Source organism: Gorilla gorilla, chromosome 9 (assembly GCF_029281585.2).
Source record: "Gorilla gorilla gorilla isolate KB3781 chromosome 9, NHGRI_mGorGor1-v2.1_pri, whole genome shotgun sequence".
Taxonomy (NCBI): Eukaryota; Metazoa; Chordata; class Mammalia; order Primates; family Hominidae; genus Gorilla; species Gorilla gorilla.
Window position 1 is genome coordinate 94,841,533 of NC_073233.2, and position 19,087 is coordinate 94,860,619.

Here is a 19,087-nt window from a genome sequence, read left to right on the forward strand (position 1 = left end):
AATCTCGGCTCATTGCAACCTCTGCCTCCCAGGTTCAAGCAATTCTCCCGTCTCAGCCTCCCAAGTAGCTGGGACTACAGGCGCATGTCACACCTGAATAGTTTTTGTATTTTTAGTAGAGACGGGGTTTTACCATATTGGCCAGGCTGGTCTCAAACTCCTGACCTCATGTGATCTGCCTGCCTTGACCTCCCAAAGTGCTGGGATTACAGGTGTGAGCCACTGCGCCTCGCCCATAGGAATTTATTCTTACACAGTTCTGGAGGTTAGAAAGCAAAGATCAAGGTTGTGTTCTCCTGGAGGATCCAAGGAAGAATCTTCCCTGCCTCTCTCCTGGCTGGTGGTTTCCAGCAATCCTTGGTGTTTCTTGCTTGGCCTGTAGCTGCACAACTCCAATCTCTGTGTCGGCCTTCCCATGGCATTCTCCTCTCTGTGTCTGTGTCCAAATTTCCCAGTTTTTATACGGATACTAGATATTAGATTAGAACCCACCCTAATCTAGTAAGTATGAACTCATTTTTAACTTGATTTAATCTGCAAAGACCCTATTTCCTAACAAGGTCATGTTCACAGGTATCTGGGGTTAAGATTAGAGGGACACCATGCAACCCACAGGAGTATAAAACGAAAACAAAAGAAAACCCTGTATAAAATAAAAATACAACCAAAACCCTGAGTTGGGCATGGGAAGACCTGCTGACCAACCTTCTCCAACCCCTTTGGGTTGCCCTCGCCCTCTCTACGTCTTGGCTTCTCCACTACTCTAAAGGAAGGTTGTCAGACCTGCCCTACTGACTTCAGAAATGCCAGGAGAATAAAATGAAATCATGTAAATGGAAGTATTTTCTATTCAGAAAATGTTACTTTAAGTGCAAGGAATTAAGAATTCATTCCAGATTGTGTTGACTTTCCTTAACTTCGTAATTACTTAATGAATAGGTAATGGAAAGAGAAACACAGCCCAACTGGGAAAACAATTTAAATTACATACCTGCCTTCATTTAGGGTTTGAGATAAATGTCCAGTAGCAATCTGCAGATAAGGAGAGTAGTATCGCAGATCCTTGTTCAATGGCCTTTTTACTCAGTGAAGCTAAAGGGTGGCAAGCAATTTAAAAGCAAACCAAGAGGCCTGATGTTCACATCTGGGACATCAGCAGACGGTGATGGCTCTCCTTCCTTCTGTATGTGAGGTCTATAATATTACTGACTCCCATAACAATATCCTGATAGCAGCTTTGAATTTGCTTTGTCTGATGACTTTTCTGGATATGGGGACACAGACCATCCGATTTATAAAATTAGCTAAAGAAGCCACTTTCCTGATTGACAAATGTGACATATGCCCATGTCTATTACACAAACAGAACCACTGTGTAGCCAGAAAAAAAAAAAAATCTGAAGAAAAAAAAAGCCCCCTTTCCTTTCCCTTTTTTAAGAGGCCAAAAGTTCTAGCAATGATGGGAAAACTCTTTTTTAGGCCATCAGATTAAGTCAGTGGGGCTTGAAAGGCAAAGATAGCCACATGCACTGAAAATGCCAAAAAAAAAAAAAGAGGTGTCATTGGGATAACAACTTGAGAACTATAGTTACATCCAAAGCATCATGTGACCTACTTGAGTGTTACTGATGACCATATTAGTAATCAATTCTGTTGACCTTAGACTGTGGGGGTTTGCTGACGCAGGAGAAATCTCACAGGAGAAAAAGAGCCCCAGCAAAAAAGAAAGAGGCCCTCAGAAAGCAGTTCCCAATCTGCCTTGCAAACTGAATCCTCTATTTCTCACTGCTGGGTGTATATGCTTCCTAGTGGCTGTCATATACTTTCAGAAATATGCCAAGTCACACACAACCTAACAAACAAAACTTTATTTTCCTTTAATACAAAATTAAATAGCAAGGGGTTTTCTTTGTACAGTGATAAATTAGAAATTTACAGTACAGACATCGATGCAGACATACTTTTGTACATCCTTAAAAGCAGGGTCCATTTCCTTTGAAATTTAGCAATTCATTCAGGGCATGTGTAGCAGGAAGTTTGCCTGGTACCTCTTTGTCAAACATCTGAAAGTCCCCCAGATTGGCTTCAAGGTTCCTGGAGCTGTGGGGTGGCATGAGGACCCAAGAAAGGCCACAGAGCACCCAGCCCGACTGCTGCACAGAGCAGGGGAAGTCACATTTTATCTTTTTTTCAGATTACACCCGATATTTAATCTACCTTTCTTACAAAGAGCTCAAGGGGCCATCATTTTTTGACCTTTTCAAGCCTCACAACATCCCTGTGAGGTAGACAAAATTCAGAAACACCTCCATGCCTCACTGGGAGAGATCTAGAAAGCAGCTTACCCCTCCCAAAGCCCACCGCCAAATCAGGGCCCCAGCCTATTAGTACAATTTGAAAACTTTCACAACCTCGGAGAGAAGATGGACCCAACCTTTGTGGGGCAGAGTGGCTCTTGCCCCTCTTTTCAGAAGCCTTCTAGGATGACAGTGGTCATGTACTGAATATTGTAGGAGAGCAAGGAGGTTTAAAAGCTTTGAGGACATGGCTCATATAGGACCCCAAAAAGGTCCTCTACAAATTGCCTGGGGAAATTCTGGGAATTGGCTGATGCAAAGAAGAAGAGAAAAAAGGTACATCAGAAACAGAAACATGCTACTATCAGGGCAACTGAGCTTGCCAAGGGGAAGAGGCATGTCGGGGGATCTGTAAGTCATTTGTCTCCTGGTACTGTCAAGTGTGTAATCACAGCACAAGTGCATGGCAAGAGACAGCAACAGAAAGCTCTGTGTAGGCTAGAGTGAAATGAAATCTATTATGTGGGGCTCTAGTATCTGATCCTTGGTAGGAGCAAAATGCTCTCTAAGGAGTTTCCAAGATCTATGATCTAACCCTGGAGGAAAACTGATAACCCAGGTCATTTGCCAGACATAATACAAACCCAGAAGGGAACTCTAAACTCAAATAAAATAAAGGAACCAATAGGATTTTCAGAGTCCAGTGACTCGACATGATTGACTGGAATAGCAACTCTCTCCAGTGTCCTCCATCACAGAACAAAATACAAGACGTAAACTGATTTTAAGAGGTTCCTTCCAGGCCAGGTGTGGTGGCTCACACCTGTAATCCCAGCACTTTGGGAGGCTGAGGCGGGCAGATCATGAGGTCAGGAGTTCGAGACCAGCCTGGCCAACACAGTGAAACCCCGTCTCTACTAAAAATACAGAAAGTAGCTGGGCGTGGTGGCATGCACCTGTAGTCCCAGCTCCTCAGGAGGCTGTGGCAGGAGAATCGCTTGAACCCAGGAGGCAGAGGTTGCAGTGAGCCAAGATCGTGCCATTGCGCCCCAGCCTGGGCGACAGAGCAAGACCCTGTCTCAAACAAACAAACAAACAAACAACAACAAAAAAAGGTTCCTTCCAAAGTCTGTGCTCAGTGGCTCCCTTCCCTAACTGCAGCTGTGGTCACCTCACCAGAAATCAAATACTGCACCGACCTAGTGAAATCCCTGAGTCTGTTCCTCTAGGGCTGAGACTGTTGAGCTCATCTTTGTGTCCTCAGGTCCCAGCTCGGTTCTCAATAAGCATTTAATGCAGTGACCATGAGGATGAGGGGAGCCAGAGAGTATAGAGCTAAAAGGTGCTGAACAGAATCTCAATTCAGTATCTAGACACACAAGCTTCCCGGAACCTGAGTTTGGGGAGTGCAGGTGAGACAGTGACCCGGGAGAGGAAAATCAGAAAGCATCTCTGAAATTAAAAAAATGTCACCCCTTCTCCAGTTTCAGGCCCAAGTAAGTTGCCAGTTCAGAAACAGTCTCAGAGATCAGGAAATGGGTCTCCATAAAGGAAAGAGGATATGAATCAACCAAGTAGCTCAAGCAGATGGTTCTGGCCAGCACCACTCTACCCCCATGTTCCCTTGCCCTGAGGTTTGGCCTATATGAAGCAGGAGAAAGGAATCTACCAGAAAGGAGGTTGGACAGAGGTGCCATTGCACCATGTTTAATCTCTGGAGGCCAAGGGATTTCTGAGGAAGCTACAATCATACCCATTTACTGTAGGTTTCAGAGAAAGAAAAACAACCCTCACCTTTTCTCTAGCAAGATGCTGTCCTCAAATATACCTATACAAGGCACATGGAATACCCCAAGCCCTGAACTGCCGGCAAAGCCAAAGCAGATGTGTGGGCCCATGTCCTTGTGGCCTACTCTCATAGTCTTCCTAAGGGATTTCTCCAGAGACTGTCATGAAGCAGAGCTGACGCTTTCTGTTAAAACCACCTGTAACTGACTTGGAAGGAATCCTGGGAAAGGGATGAGAGATGTGTTAAAAGTAGAGAGACCCAGGCTGGGTGTGGTGGCTCACACAGGAAGAGATTTATGGAATGGAGACAGTGAAACAGATGGGAATTCCAGAGGTCCCTGCTCCTTTCCCAGAGGAACAGTAAAGTTCAGCAGACCTGGGTGCATCTCCATCCTAGATCAGTTAGAAGAACAGAGATTATCTATTTCAGGGCTTTACTACAGTCGGCACTCAATAAATAAATGATAACTGATTTTTTTAACAAATACCGATTTAAGAAGTGATGGAGTTGATTGAAGGTCACTGGTAAATGACCCCTCAGCCACAAAGTTCTTTTCCTGAAACCATAAACACTCTCCATTGTCTGGAATGTGAAAGGAGAGGCCTATAACCCTGTAGCATTGCTAAGGCTACTAATCCAAATGGCCACTTCTGATCAAATACACTTTGCCCTGAAAAGGCAAGAGATTTGTGGAAAAGGCATGTCAAAACCCAAAGCATTGTCAAAACACTAGCTCCAGAACTCAAAACTCAGAAATCAGGTGCCCAGATTCACCCAAGTGCTCTTTTATTATTATTATTTAGTCACTGACAAGTATCGATCACCTACTCCATGCCTGGCTTTCTGCTAGATGCTGCCTTGGTCACACAATCACTGACACATTATGAAGAAAACTGCATTACAAACCTCTATACTCTAACAGCAAGACCAGTCCCCTACCGCCTGGTCTTCCTTCCCCTGCCTGGGCCAGAGTCCCTGCACAACTCCCAAGACACCAGAGCAGAGCGTGAGTAAGGGCAGGCTCTGCCCCTGGGTGCGTGCTCCAGGGCCGTGGACAGTTATGGGAACTGTCTACAAGCAGCACAGGGAGTTCACATTTTACATTTCATAGGCAATGGAGTATCAGATGGAGTTAAAATGGTTCTTCTGGGGATCAATTCTCACGCTCCTGGAGCCTGACCTAGAGTCTAGCCAAGGTACTCAGACTGGGCACAGCAGCAGGGGCCACCTGTGCCCACTTAACTTCAGTCTCAAAAGCCAAGACTTTGCCTTCCAAAACATACAATGGACTTTACATGCATCTTGATGTCAGAGAGCTCAAGAACCACACAAAAACAAAAAGGAAAGAAGAAAGGGAAATGTCAAACTATGGGCATAAGGCTCAAACCAAATTTTTAAAAAAGAGGAAATGCTTACTTCCAGAATTTGACCACCTATTTGGAATTCTGAGTCCCTGGAAATGTTTTTCCACAAAGTGTGATTGAAAAAAAAAAAAAAAGAAAAAAAAAAGCTTCCCTTCCTATTTTTTTTTAAGGCATGAATTAATAAATAAATGAGTCATTGCAAAGCAGTTGCTGAAGCAGACAGGTATGAGTTACAAGGAGAGCAACCTGTGACATAGTCAGCAATTTGTCCCCAAGATCTCATGATTAGAAGGCCTAAGGCAAGGTAAGAGAAAGGCCAGTTACAGTTTTAAGAGAAGTGCAATTTTCAAGAGGCTGCTGGGGGTACCCCCTTGTGAAGAACGTATGCATAAATTTTAAAAGCTTTGGATACCTCTGCTAAAGGCAATTAAGACCTGGGCTATTAGAGTTTGCAGTTCATTTCATATGGTCTACACCTTATTCCCTACTAACCAATCAGGCTTCTGGCTGGCATTCTGGAGATTCATTAAGCACCATATAAATACTCCAGGCCACACTGCCTCCAATGAAATCTTACAAGGAGCCTTTGCCAATTACTAGGAAACAATTATGCACCAAGTAGTTGGATTAGCTGTCCTCAGTTCCCTTTATAAAACTGAAAAAGTCTCCATTGTCCTAAGTAGACCAGATTCTGATAACATTCTTATGCTTTAAAAAATAAAAAAATTTTTAAAGGCACTATCATTCTGAAAATGCAAGTTGAAGTTGACCATAGTTTTAAAGTCAGTTGAGTATACTATGTCATGGTCCAAGAATGTGCTTTTAATTGTAATTGACACACACAAATTACAAAGCTAATCTGTGCGAATGCAAAGTTGCCAAGAAACTTAACATTTCAGCTCTTCCAGACTGGCGTCTGCATAGATGCAATCACACAAGTAAAATATATTAAGTCCCCACTGCTCAATGCAATAGGTCTCTGGGGTCCGTCAGGTAAGTCAACTTAGTAAATCTCATTTTCCTCTGAATTAAGTGATTGTCAGAAAGTGAATCACCCTTCCTTTTCCCCTCTTTAAGCATGCTGCAGTGCAAAAATTCTATAAAAATACCTTTTTTGAGTCATTAACATAAAATGAAGAAAACAGCAGCAGCCAAGAAGAGAGATGTTGAAATTTAAGAGAGGAAGACAGAGAAGAAAAATCCACTGGATACCTTATGTGTGTGAGTACAGTACTTTTGTTTGTTCAAATAACTCTGTTTTATGACAAAGGCACTGAAAGATTCTAACACCACTTCTTGGGAGTGCAGTCCACAAAGTTCTAAACAGCAGACAGTGCACCACAGAAGATGTTTATGTTAGATCAGCCAAACTATAAAACTCTTGTAACACTTCTCTGAACCCAGCGTTTCCAGTGTTTATAGATTGCTTTGCTATCTGAAAGACCCAGTTAGTATTTAAAATTGTAAAGGGTTAAAAAAGTTAATATTTCTCCCTGCTAGTTACCAACTCACAGCTCAAATCCCACCCTGCAGGGGAAAACAGTATCGCCCTGGACTTCCTGGAATCTAGGCAGGACCTCCACACTCCAAGCTGCAACCTGCTAAAGTGATCAACGTTTTGATTTTTCACAGCTTTGAAAGCCTCTAACTGGCTTTTCCATTTTGGATCATTCCAAAGTCTGCAGCAAAATCATTGGTTTTTTGATGCTGGGGTCGGGGTGGGAGGCAGTGGGCTGACGGGGGTCACTTAATTGTTGCTAGTTTGTTCAAACTGAGATTCACTGCATAAAACTTTTAGTAGAAATTTCCTCCAAAATGCTGGCATTCCCCCCTTCAAAATGAAGAAAGCATGGAGGCTGACTAGCCTTATACCACAGTCTCACTGCCTTTTCCAGGCTTCACCCAACCATTTCCTCTCTTCTCTCTCTTTACCTTTCCAGAATTCACCAATCTGTTGGAACACTTCTGCCACGTGTGAAGAGTTTTGGCAGACCAAATCCACATGCCTGAAGTGATGCCCACCAACAAAGACATAAAAATTTTCAACATTTCAACAGCCATGTTGGAATCATCTGCAGAATACCGAAAAAGTGCCCAGTTGGAGATTTCATAAAAATAACAGGCAATCACACACGTTGCAGGAACTGTGTACAGTACTGAGAACACCCCAATCTTGACCATCAGTCTTTCTAACTTGTCTGTCTTTGTCCCATCCTTTTGAAGATTTGACCGAATTTTGAACAAGGCCACCAAACCTGCAGCAATGAACAAAGTTCCAATGACCAAATAAGTAAAGAGGGGAGCCACCACGAACCCGGTGAGGGCATCGAGATTTTGGTTTCCAACATAGCACAGGCCAGTCAGTTCATCTGCATCCACCAGTCTCATAATCAAGATGACAATGGTTTTCACTGCGGGGATGGCCCAGGCTGCAATGTGGAAATAAGAGCTGTGCATTTCAATGGCTTCATGACCCCATTTGAGTCCTGCTGCCAAAAACCAAGTGAGTGTCAGAATAACCCACCAAATGGAGCTGGCCATTCCAAAAAAGTACATCAGCAAGAAAATTATTGCACATCCTGTGTTCTTAAGTCCTTCTTGGATGAGAACAGGTTCTGCTGCCTCTTCAAAATCACAGGATATCCTTTCCCGGCCTACAGTCAGCCTGACAATATAAGCAATGCTATAAATATTATAGCACATACTGAGAAATATGATGGGGCGCTCAGGGTAGGAAAACCTAGAAGAATCGATCAGGAAGGTCAGTACTGTGAAGGCAGTGGAGATGAAACACAGGCTGGCCCACACAGCCATCCAGATATCAGTGAACTCCTTGGCTGAGCGGCTGTATAAGCCAGCATCATAGCCACACTTGAGCACACAGTTCAGGCTCCTTTTCACCCAGATGTACTGATCAGAATTGGTTCCCACAGAGTGACACTCTTCCCCAGGCTGGATGGGGGTTTTGTGAGGTAAGGGCACCTCTTCATCACCTGGCCCTTCCATACACATGTGGTTGTGGTCGTTCTGTGGTGGGAATTTGCTGCAGTTCAGACTCTCTGGCCAGGCAAATCCAAATTCCTTCAGGACGGGTTCACAGCGTCTCTTGACTGAAAGACACATGCCGCCGCATGGGCCAATGGGGATGTTGATCTTCTCTGTGCACATTGGCACATAAACAGAACAAAGGAAGAACTGGAAAAGTAACAAAATGAACACACAAAAAAAAACAATGACTTGGAAGTTTGACCAAATGCTCCCACAAAGCTGAGTTGAATGCTTCCAGGCAATGTAGGTATCTACTTTTAAACCAACCTATCGGGAGTCTGTCTGTTTACTCTGACCTCAAACAAGGGCGCCTGATAATCCATCACTTACACACTTTTCTTAGTTTGGCTTTAGTAATCCTTTCCAGAAGAATGTACATAAATAAATAAATAAAATAAATAGGGTCTGAAGAATTGCATAAGCCCTCTTTGCACAACACTTGAAATAAATCTTAAAAAACTGGCTTTCAATCTCCTTCCATTTTAGAAACTATTTGAAAAAGCTAAAGAAACTAATATGACTCATTTAGGTGGTTTATTTTTATCCCCGTTTCTTTATCATTTTAAAAATAAAAGTTAAAAAAAATGTAGATCCTGTTAGTATTCTCTTCTCCCTAATTTATCCCTTAAAAATTTGTTTAAACTAGTCCCATACTGAAACAAAAAATGGCCCAAATGAGACACTGTTAGACTCAAGGATGGGATGCAGATTGAGGTCTCTGGTCACTAGGGATTTGTTTGGCCAGGTTTCCTCAATGAATAATAATGAAGCACAATAGGAAAATGTAAATGTTAAGTCGCTGAAACTGCAGTACCAGCAGGGGAGAGTCCAGTTGCTGTCCTCAATTCCTCCAGCATTGATAAACAGTCTGCTTGGCTCCTTACAGATGTTGTCTATGAAGTCTAGAGTTACAAGTAACTATTTTCCAGCATGTAAAGGGATCCAGTCTTGTCCTTCAAAACAGCTTGGCCGCTTTCCCCAGGATACATGTAATTAAAAATATATATCCCTGCAAAAGCTGTTTCTCCAACAAATTGCCACTGATGTCAGGATATGTGCTGTTTCCAAACTGAGAGCTGGAGGATCATTTCTTAAGCTTTTATAACCTAGTTCTAAAGTTCTGGAACTTCCAAAGGGATATTTTAGCAGCAACAGGTCTAATCCCCACCATCTTTCCAAAACCACAAACCAAGTTTTAAAATGACCTACGTAAAAACATGCACCTAGTAAGTAAGCTGTATGTCTGTTTATTATCTCTCAGAAGTTACAGCCAGAACCACAGATTTCTTTTCTTTTCTTTTCTTTTTTTTTTGATACGGAGTTTCGCTCCTGTGGCCCAGGCTAGAGTGCAATGGTGCAATCCCCGCTCACTGCAACCTCCGCCTCCTGGGTTCAAGCGATTCTCCTGCCTCAGCCTCCTGAGTAGCTGGGATTACAGGCGCACGCCACCACGCCCGGCTAATTTTTGTACTTTTAGTAGAGACAGGATTTCACCATGTTGGTCAGGCTGGTCTCGAACTCCTGATCTTGTGAGCCACCCGCCTCGGCCTCCCAAAGTGCTGGGATTACAAGCGTGAGCCACTGCGCCCGGCCAGAAACCAGATTTCTGAAGCCCGGACAACTAACGTCTACTTTTTCCCACGACTTCTCTCTTTTCTAAATTTCTAAAAATCACCCAGCCTCACCAACCCAAACATAACCAATGTTAACACTTTAAAAATTTTCCTTTCAGTCTTTTATTATCCCAATGAATTTTTTATTTTGCAGGATTATAATCACCCTGTATATGCAAATTCTTATTACTGTGGAATAAACATTTTCTCTATCATTAGATATGCTTTACATTTTTTAATGACTGCAAAAAAATTTCTTTCAATATACCAACCACCTTCCTGCAGCTTCTTCTCACCCTCCAAGCATTAAACGTGCCTTCAACTCTGAGGATAAGAAAGAACTCAAGCCAACCCAACCACTCCTTCATGCATGACCTCTAAAACCCTGCGGGACGTCGTGAGAAGGGGCTATTCAGCAGAAAAAGGTGCAGTAGTGTTTCATTTAATAACACCCCAAAAATAGTGGGGAGAAGGAAGTTCGGTGAAGGATGGTCTCCTTATCTCTCCCTCCAAGTCTTAGCTGCAGCTGGCTCCCTCCCACTCACCCACCGAGCAGTGGCGGCCAGAATCCTTGGCAGAGATAACCCTCAGCTCCACTGGGGTTAGGGGTCTGGGCCAGACATGGGTGGGCAAGGGAGAAAAACGGAAGGGCGGGGTGTAAGAGTGGGTTCTTTCCCAAGCCAGATGACTTACACAACGTTTTGGCTTCCAGTCCCTGAGAAAGTGGGGGTGGGGATGGAAATCACTTTTCCAGGAGAGCTGTCTCCTTCGGGCTAGGATGATCAACTTGGCATGGGCTCTGCAAAGTTAGTTTGGAGCGTCCCTCCCCAAGGGGTCCCGCCAGCGGTGGGGGTGGGGGTGGGGGTGGGGGCGCCCACCTGCAGCTGGCTGGAGCAGCCGTACTGGATGAGCGGTGTGAAAGTTGTCAGCTGCAGCTCGGCGTCCGTCTGCAGCTCGTGCCCAACCAGGTTGGGCATCTTGGTCACGTTGTAGCCGAGGTTCTGGCACATGGAGATGCGGATGGGGTCGCAGCGCCGCTCCTCCTCGTCCCCGAAGCCCCGCGCCGGCCCCAGGAGCAGCAGCAACTGCAGGAGCAACCCCAGACTGAGACCAACGCCCCCGGGCGCCCCCGGGACGCTCGGCCCTGCGCCCCGGCAGGCCATGGCCAGCATCGGGGGTAGCAGCGGCAGCGGCTGGGGCTGCTCTGGCAGACACCCCCAGTTTGCACGGGGGCGCCGGCTGCCCGCGCTGCTCCCAGCTCCCGGGACGGGAGTGTGATGCGGCGACGAGGGGGCAGCGGCCGGCTCTCCAGCAACTGCGCGCGACTGTGTGGGATTTTAGACGTCCCGGGCCGAGGCCGAGGGACAGGCTGCGAGGGTCATGGCTGCAGGCGGCGAGCCCACAAGCCGGCGCCGGCCGCGTCCGTTCGGCGTCTCCGCGAGGCCAGCCAGCAGCCAGCGCTGCGCAGCTCTCACCGCCGGAGCCCTGCGCGGCGCTGGAGGCTCGCGGCGCGGCGGCGGGGCGGGACGGACAGCGGGCCTCTCCAATGGCCGGGCGCGGTGGGCAGCTAGGGGCGAGGCGGCGGGGCGGGGCCGCTCTCCCGCTGGAGGGGTCAGGCCCCCGCCCTCCGGACCCCTCCTCCGGCCGCCCCTCCCTCCCTCCCTCCCCTAGCGCCCCGCCCCGCCCGCCTCCCGGCTCTTGCTTTCCTCCCACCCGGATCTAGGCGCGCAGGGGCCAAGCAGGGACGCAGCCCAGTGGCTCCAGCCACGCCGTCCTGCCCCCTTCTCCTGCAGGTGAGAAGTGCGCCCTGTTACATCTGCCCCCTTTCCTTCCTGTCTCCTTTCAGCTGTAACCTAGGCCGGTGGCCACCTCCCCGTCAGGCAGAGAAACGTACACAAAGAATTGGGGATTTGGATTTACACCGATTGTGGCTTTCAGTCCCGGCTGTGTGACCTTGAGCAAATTGCTCAACCCCTCGGCGTCAGTCTCCTCTGTAAAGTCACTTGGGAGGATTAGAGATAAAGTGTAGAAGGCTTAGCATGGTGCCTGGTACTGCGCGAGTCCACAGCTATTTTCACTCCGGACTAGCGGCGATCGGGGCCCGGCCTCTCCCCGCCCCCAGACTCGGCCGACCTGCGCAGGGGGCCGCCCACCTCCAGCCGCCAGCGGGGAGGCGCCCCAGAGCTGCGGAGCTGCAGACCCGCCGACGGTCTCGCGCTCTGATTTCCTCACGGTATGAAATGAAATTCCACAGGGGGATTCGAAAGGAAATGAGACCGGGACTCTCCGTGCTTCTCGGCCCGCCGCCCTTCCTGTCTCGGGGACACGGTTTCTAAATAAGGTTGGGAGGGTGAGAGGGCGGGAGGGGAGAGGCTTGACCTGTGCACTGGGGACGAGGAAGGGGCACAACCACCGTGACTCCTCTCTCCCGGCCTCCCGGGCACCCCCTCCCCACCAGGCTGCACCCCTTTTTTTCTTTGCTTCTGCTTCGGTTCCTAGGGATCTGGGGATCATGTGACCCAGGTTTGAACCCAACTTTCCTGTCTCATTACCAGCCCCCCGCGGCTTTGTGCTGGTCCACCCTCTCTGCTTTCCAGTCGGCCAGTAAACTCCCAGCAGGTGGATTCCTCCACCGTTTATTTGTTGCTTGACTGTGTTGAAGCTATGGTGCCTCTCTGAGCCTCAAAGTGGCCGGCTGTAAAGTGGGGAAGTTCATATCCACCTCACACAGTTGTTCTAAGAGTTCAGTGAGATAATACCTGTAAATCATTTAGCAGTGTCTGACACTTAATAAATGCTGAAGAACTTGGTGATTGGTGTGTGTGTGTGTGTGTGTGTGTGTGTGTGTGTGTGTGTGTGTGTGTGTTTCCAAAACAGCTAGGGGAGATCAATTATGGGACAGCCTCCTGCTTTCCAGCCTGGTGCTAAAGACAGCTCCAGCAGCCCTGGACTGAGGATCTGGGTAAAAGGCTTTTCACCCTCTTCCTGAGATCTTTTTGTCCAACACTTGCCACTGTTTTCTTGGCACTGTTTTATGCATGTTTTTATCCTCCCATTTCAGCCAATTCTGCGGCATATGGCAGAGGCTAGATGCAAGTTGGAAGAATGTCTGTGCCACTCATGTGACACTCATATTCTGTCTTGTATTTTTAGTCTTCTTATATTGGCAACGAGACTTGACTGAGGGCAAAAATGGAATCAACTTTTTTTTGGTATTTGGCTCTGTGCCTAGAACTGTGTTGGACACGGAGAAGCTGCATTGTCTCCAGTCATCATCATAAACTCCCAATGAAGGAGGTTCCGTTAGCTCCTTATAGAGATTAGGAAACTGAGGCTAGAACCAAAGTAATAGAAAATGACAAGACCAACCAAACCAGGGCCAAGAAGAGGCTCTTCAAAGATGGAAGGCAGGGCTATTTTCCCAGAAAAAATTCCCAGCTGGAAATCAATGTACTGAATAGGATTGAATCTCTGTGTGCCTGTGCTGAGTAATGCATGAAACCCTTGGCCTACAGAGATGAATAAACGCTCAGATGTAGAGATCAAATGATCTATTAATCATTTGGGTTACAGAGATGAATACATAATCAGATGAATAGATCAAATGAATAGATAATCCTCATCCTTTAGGATCTCACAGGAGGAGACAAAGGATTAACAAACAACAATAACTTAGTTTGCTAAGTGCACAGATAGAGAATTATGGGTGAATTGAAGGTAGAAGTGGCTGAGTCTGGAGGGCTACTCAAAGGGGGATGTCCTGCAAGACTTGTAGCTACTCAACAAAGTGTAGTTAGTATGCAATTGGCTCTTCTTCTAGGGAAGAGTGGTGGTGGTGGGGTGTGCTTTGTGCTGAAGATATGCTTACATGGTTTATTAAACAGTGAACTCCCTGAGGTCAAGGAGGAGGACCTGTCCCTCATACAGGGCCTGGCACACAAGGAACATCATTTGTTCGGGGTGAAGGAATACAGTTTTCAAATTAATAACAAACCACTCATATAGAACTCTTACTTTCAGACACTGTGTTACATGCCTTACATTCTTAATTTTATTTATTTCTCACAACTTGCAGAAACTGATGCTCTGAGAGGCCAAGCAGTTTGCCCAAGATTACACAGTAAGTCGTAGAGAAGAACTCATGCATGTCTGCCTGGCCCTAAACTCTGTGTGCATGGTACTGCTCTTGCAGAGGAAACTGCTTCACGCCCAGCCTAATCCATAGTTAAAGATGACCATTTTGTGATCTGGACCTCTTATTCCTAGACCTGGCATCCTGCCTCAGCTTGCTTGAAGCAATTGTCTCCTTTGAGAACACATGAAGAAGCCCCTTCCCTATCAGAAGCTTTTTCTGTCAACAGCTTTTCTTTCTAGTCGTGGAACTCATCATCGGTATTTTCCAAAAAAGAAAGCTAGGGGAATCACATTTCAGTCTGAATGTGGAAAGACAACAAAGACCATAACTTAGAGCTAAATCTGAATGGCCTGGAGCCCCTCAGCCTCCCTCTCCTGGAGTGGTTTACACAGTCCACAATCTGCCCCTGGTGACAGGCATGGCATGTTTGTCTTTGTTACAGAAAACACTTCCCGAGGGAGTCCCAGGCAGAGGGATATCCACCCTGTGACATGCACAGCATTTCTGAGAGGAAAAGATAGGGACACCTGAATAAAGTGCAGGCCATGGGCCCCTGCTAACTCTGGCTTGAGTGCCTGGGCAGTTTCCTTGGTCCAGCCTCTGAGCAGTAAAGATTGAACTGCTTTGGAGCTGCAACAAACACGACTTCAACAGTCTGTTGGGCAGTTGGAGGGCTCTCCATTTGTATCTAATAAGAGGCTGGGTTCTTATTAACTCCGGTGATGTGTTAATTTTTCAACCTGACGTTTTCTGCTCTAATAGATTCTTGTAATGCTTACTAAATTAAAGGCTGCATTGGAAGAGTAATGTTTAGGTTAAAATGCATCACCTAAGGGGGTGGAAGCTATAAACATCCTTTCCCTCCTACGGGAAAATCTCTCATTTGCGGCTCTTTGCTAACCCAATTAAGTGCTGAAGTAGTTACCCTAGAGCCTGCTTTTTATTTCCTATGAAACAATCCAACTAATCCATATTCAGTAGCTTCCAAGAAAAGTCTTATTCCAACCACTCATGAAGAAACCAGCTTCTTTGAATCTAGATAGAACATTTAGAACTCACAAAGAGCTGTCTTGATGGAAAGTGCAAGAAAGTGGTTCATTATTATCCTGCCTGGTTTTTGAGGGAAATAATTCACTGGGACTAAAACCCCATAAGCATTGGGAATGTACTGTGGAACAACAGAAGCAAAGGAAGAAGATGCCATGCCACATTCCATCTGTTTATAAATAGGGTGTTACATCTCCCCCTGCACCCAAACTAGTTATAAAACAAAAGTGCGCCTACTGAGTAAGGTGGAAGGGAACACTGATCTTACTTCGAGCTGAGGAATCAAAGTTCCCAAGAGATTAACACCTATTAAGTGGCAGAGCCAAACTTCCTTCTTAGTCCATTGCACCACTAGCTAGCAGAGAAGAATTGTCACCACAGAGCTCTTGCATGTCAAGGAATAGAAGCTCAAAATTTTTCCTACCCATAAATTTAGCAAGCATTAAATGGTACATCAGACATCCTTATTTATTGGTGGTGATGAGTTAACGCAAAGATGAACCAAAAACCTCCATGGAAGGCAAAAAATAATGCAAACACACTTTTACCTCCATAGCCTCATTTCGTTTCAGTGAAATTGATCAGTCAAGCTATTAACAAATATTTAGTGATGGGTTATTGTGGACATGTCACTGAGCTGGGTACTAGGGAGTATGCAGACATGTTAAAGGTGGTTTCTGCCTTCAAGGAGCTTAAAGTCACATTGGGGGAGATTAAGACATGAGACCAAGGGCAAAACAAGTTTTTTATGGTTAAATGCATTTTGTTGAGCTTTCTTATTTCCAGTCTCTCCTTGTTGTTGTACATAAGGTTCTGTATTATAAAGTTATTGGGCTGTTTTGCTTTTGTCTCTTTCACTCTCCTCTGAAGTCAGAGGCTGTGTCTTTTTCACTACTGTGCTCTTAAACAACATAGAACAATATTACCTGAGCCATAGAAGGCACTCAGTAGTTATTTGTTTAATACATAAATGAATGGTTCTGCCTATAAGTGATCTGATTATTCAGAAAAAGAAAGCCTGCATTATGAGCCGGGTATAGGCAACCGCCAAAACACTACCTAAGTGGTTCCAGAATGATGGTTAAGTCAAGATTATAAACCGCTCCTCCAAGTCAGGCATGGTTCACACTTTCAGCTTTCTTCTCAAGTCAGATGTTTTGCCAATTACTTATCTTCCTTTTTATTTGACTGTGTCTATTCTTAAATCTTTTACAGTAGACAAATATCTTTTTTTTTCTTTGAGATAGGGTCTCACTCTGTCGCCCAGGCTGGAGTGCAGTGGTGTGATCATGGCTCACAACCTCTGCTTTCATGGCTCAAGCGAGCCTCCAGCCTCAGCCTTCTGAGTAGCTGGGACCACAGGTGCGAGCCAACATGCTGTGCTAATTTTTATGTTTTTTTGTAGAGACAGGTTTTGCCATATTGCCCAGGCTGGTCTTAAACCCTTGAGCTCAAAATAATCCACCCACCTTGGCTTCCCAAGTGCTGGGATTATAGGCACGAGCCACCGTGTCTGGCCTAAAAAAATAACCTTGACAGAAATTGTTTTTCAATTCAGAAGCAAATGTGTTAATGTGTTTCTCTATTTCATGAATCGGCCTAAGACTGTTTTTTTTTTTTTTTTTTCGCCTGTGAGACGGAGTCTCGCTCTGTCACCCAGGCTGGAGCGCAGTGGCGCAATCTCGGCTCACTGCAACCTCCGCTTCCCAGGTTCACGCCATTCTCCTGCCTCAGCCTCCCAAGTAGCTGGGACTACGGGCGCCCACCACCATGCCCGGCTACTTTGTTATATTTTTAGTAGAGACGGGATTTCACCGTATTAGCCAGGATGGAGCCTAAGACATTTTTTAGATCACTGTTTACTACTATAGTTAGTCGACCACTCATCTCATTATTGTCAACTGAAGCCATTAGGAACATATATGCCATGAGACAGTTGGTAAAAGCCGGGGTCTGAAGCCAAGGCATTTTAAGTCAAGGGATTACGTGTGATTGGTAAGTTTGTACAAAAATTAGAATGTAAGCTTAGCTTTGAAGGATGGGTAATTTTCAAAGAGACTTTGGGAAGCATGGAAAGGAAGGCACTTTTTAATAATATTCTCATAGACAGCACTCTGATTAATTAATGGAGATGAGAAATGAATATGAATGAAAATGATGCTAAATAATGACCAAAGGGTGAACTAGCTACCACATATTGTGTATAAGCATGAACTAGATGAGATAAAGTCCCAGATGGTGGTTTTAAAACATGGCCTCAAATTCTTTGATGCTTCTCCTGTTGAAGGACGGAATTTATGTTCTCTCCCCTTGAATCAGGGAGGGTTTGTAACTTCTTCAACCAACAGAGTATGCTGTAAGTGCTACTACGTGACTTCCAAAGCTACATCATGAAAGGTCATGCAATTTCTACTTTGTTTGCTGGAAAACTCACTTTGGAGCTCTGAGCGGCCTTGTAAATAGTTCAGCTACTCTAAGACTGCAAGGAGAGGCTACATGCAGGTTCTTCATTAGTCCCAGATGAGCCTGTCCTTCAGCCATCCCAAGCCAGGGGCCCAAAATGTGAGGAAAGAAGCCATCTTGAAAGTGGATTCTCTGGCTCCCCCATTCCTAACCTCTACTGTTGGAGTCATCCCAACATCCTTGCTGTGCCTTTTCAAATTCCTAACACATAAAATCCATGATGGCCATTGTTTTATTCCTATAGGCTTAGGTTGGTTTGTTGTTTAGCAACAAATAACCAGGACACAATTAAATAACAAGATATCAAAGGAGAGAGTGACTCAGCTAGGAAAAGAATGATTATCACCCAAAGATGAATAAAGGGACTTTATAGTCTCTCTCTGGGAGAGGGATAGCATATTTTTAGTTGCATGAGGGACAATTGTGTATTGTGAAGGGAAAGCATTTTGCTCTTTATTTGGAAGTTAAGTGTGGTTAAAAGAAGTGCGTATGCATCCCAGGCTGACAAGGAGTAGACTCTACTAGTTTCGTATTATGTTAATCTAGCTAAGCTGAAACGAACTTTCCCAGAATCTCCTTCCTACATGGTTCCAGATTAGGGTAAGCTACAAGAAAAATTAACGCAAGATTGGGGAGGTAGATGTGAAGCAGCATTTTTATGCTCTGAAAGTCAGTGCTGGGTACCAGGCACCATGGTGGCTCATGTGCATTGTTACTGATCTGCTGGCTCACCTGTTGGCATGGGGTAGCACTCGGGCCTGCAGTTCCTCCACCTCCTGATGATCTCCTTATTTTCTCAGAGTCCTGGGCCAGGTGCTTGAGTAGTTGTGTTGCTAAGGACTCCAGCTTCTGCAGGTCACCTGCATTATCAAGCTTAGAGGTGGTTAAAGACAGACATGGGATCTAGTTTGTCCCCGTGGGTTCCACTTTGCCCCTGATTTCCCAAACTTCACACCTAGCTTTCCTTTTTTTTAAAGGAGTAGTGCTGCAGTAATGTGCAGGTATCTTTATGGTAGAATGATTTATAATCCTTTGGGTATATATCCAGTAATGGGATTGCTGGGTCAAATGGTATTTCTAGTTCTAGATCCTTGAGGAATCGCCACACTGTCTTCCACAATGGTTGAACTAATTTACACTTCCACCAACAGTGTAAGAGTGTTCCTATTTTTCCACATTGTCTCCAGCATCTGTTGTTTCCTGACTTTTTAATGATCCCCATCCTAACTGGTGTGAGATGGTGTCTAATTGTGGTTTTGATTTGTGTTTCTCTGATGACCGCTGATGATGAGCATTTTTTCATATGTCTGTTGACTGCATAAATGTCTTCT

General features: G+C 45.4%; 2 protein-coding genes and 1 long non-coding RNA gene across 5 annotated transcripts in view; 2 read left to right on the forward strand and 1 right to left on the reverse strand.

Moving 5' to 3' along the window:
* Window positions 1-1,853: 1,853 nt before the first annotated feature.
* Window positions 1,854-11,634, reverse strand: FZD4 (frizzled class receptor 4). The gene is made up of 2 exons (XM_004051944.5): window positions 10,990-11,634; window positions 1,854-8,645 (listed from the first exon to the last, which is right to left on the reverse strand). The coding sequence occupies exons 1-2, from the start codon at window positions 11,281-11,283 to the stop codon at window positions 7,317-7,319; spliced, it is 1,623 nt and encodes a 540-aa protein (XP_004051992.4). The 5' UTR covers window positions 11,284-11,634; the 3' UTR covers window positions 1,854-7,316.
* LOC134756467 (uncharacterized) lies at window positions 6,550-10,329 on the forward strand. The gene is made up of 2 exons (XR_010129171.1): window positions 6,550-6,671; window positions 7,391-10,329. It is a non-coding gene; the product is annotated as an uncharacterized lncRNA (long non-coding RNA).
* Window positions 11,635-11,784: 150 nt separating the features above from the next.
* TMEM135 (transmembrane protein 135) overlaps window positions 11,785-19,087 on the forward strand; it is a 360,134-nt gene continuing 352,831 nt past the window's right edge. Inside the window, exons 1-2 of one of the 3 annotated variants that reach the window (XM_055355660.2) lie at window positions 11,785-11,904; window positions 14,187-14,231. The gene's annotated coding sequence lies outside the window, so the exon portion shown is untranslated. Of the gene's footprint in view, window positions 12,453-14,186; window positions 14,232-19,087 lie in introns of all 3 variants that reach the window. The other 2 variants (XM_055355659.2, XM_063693451.1) reach the window with 2 other exon arrangements.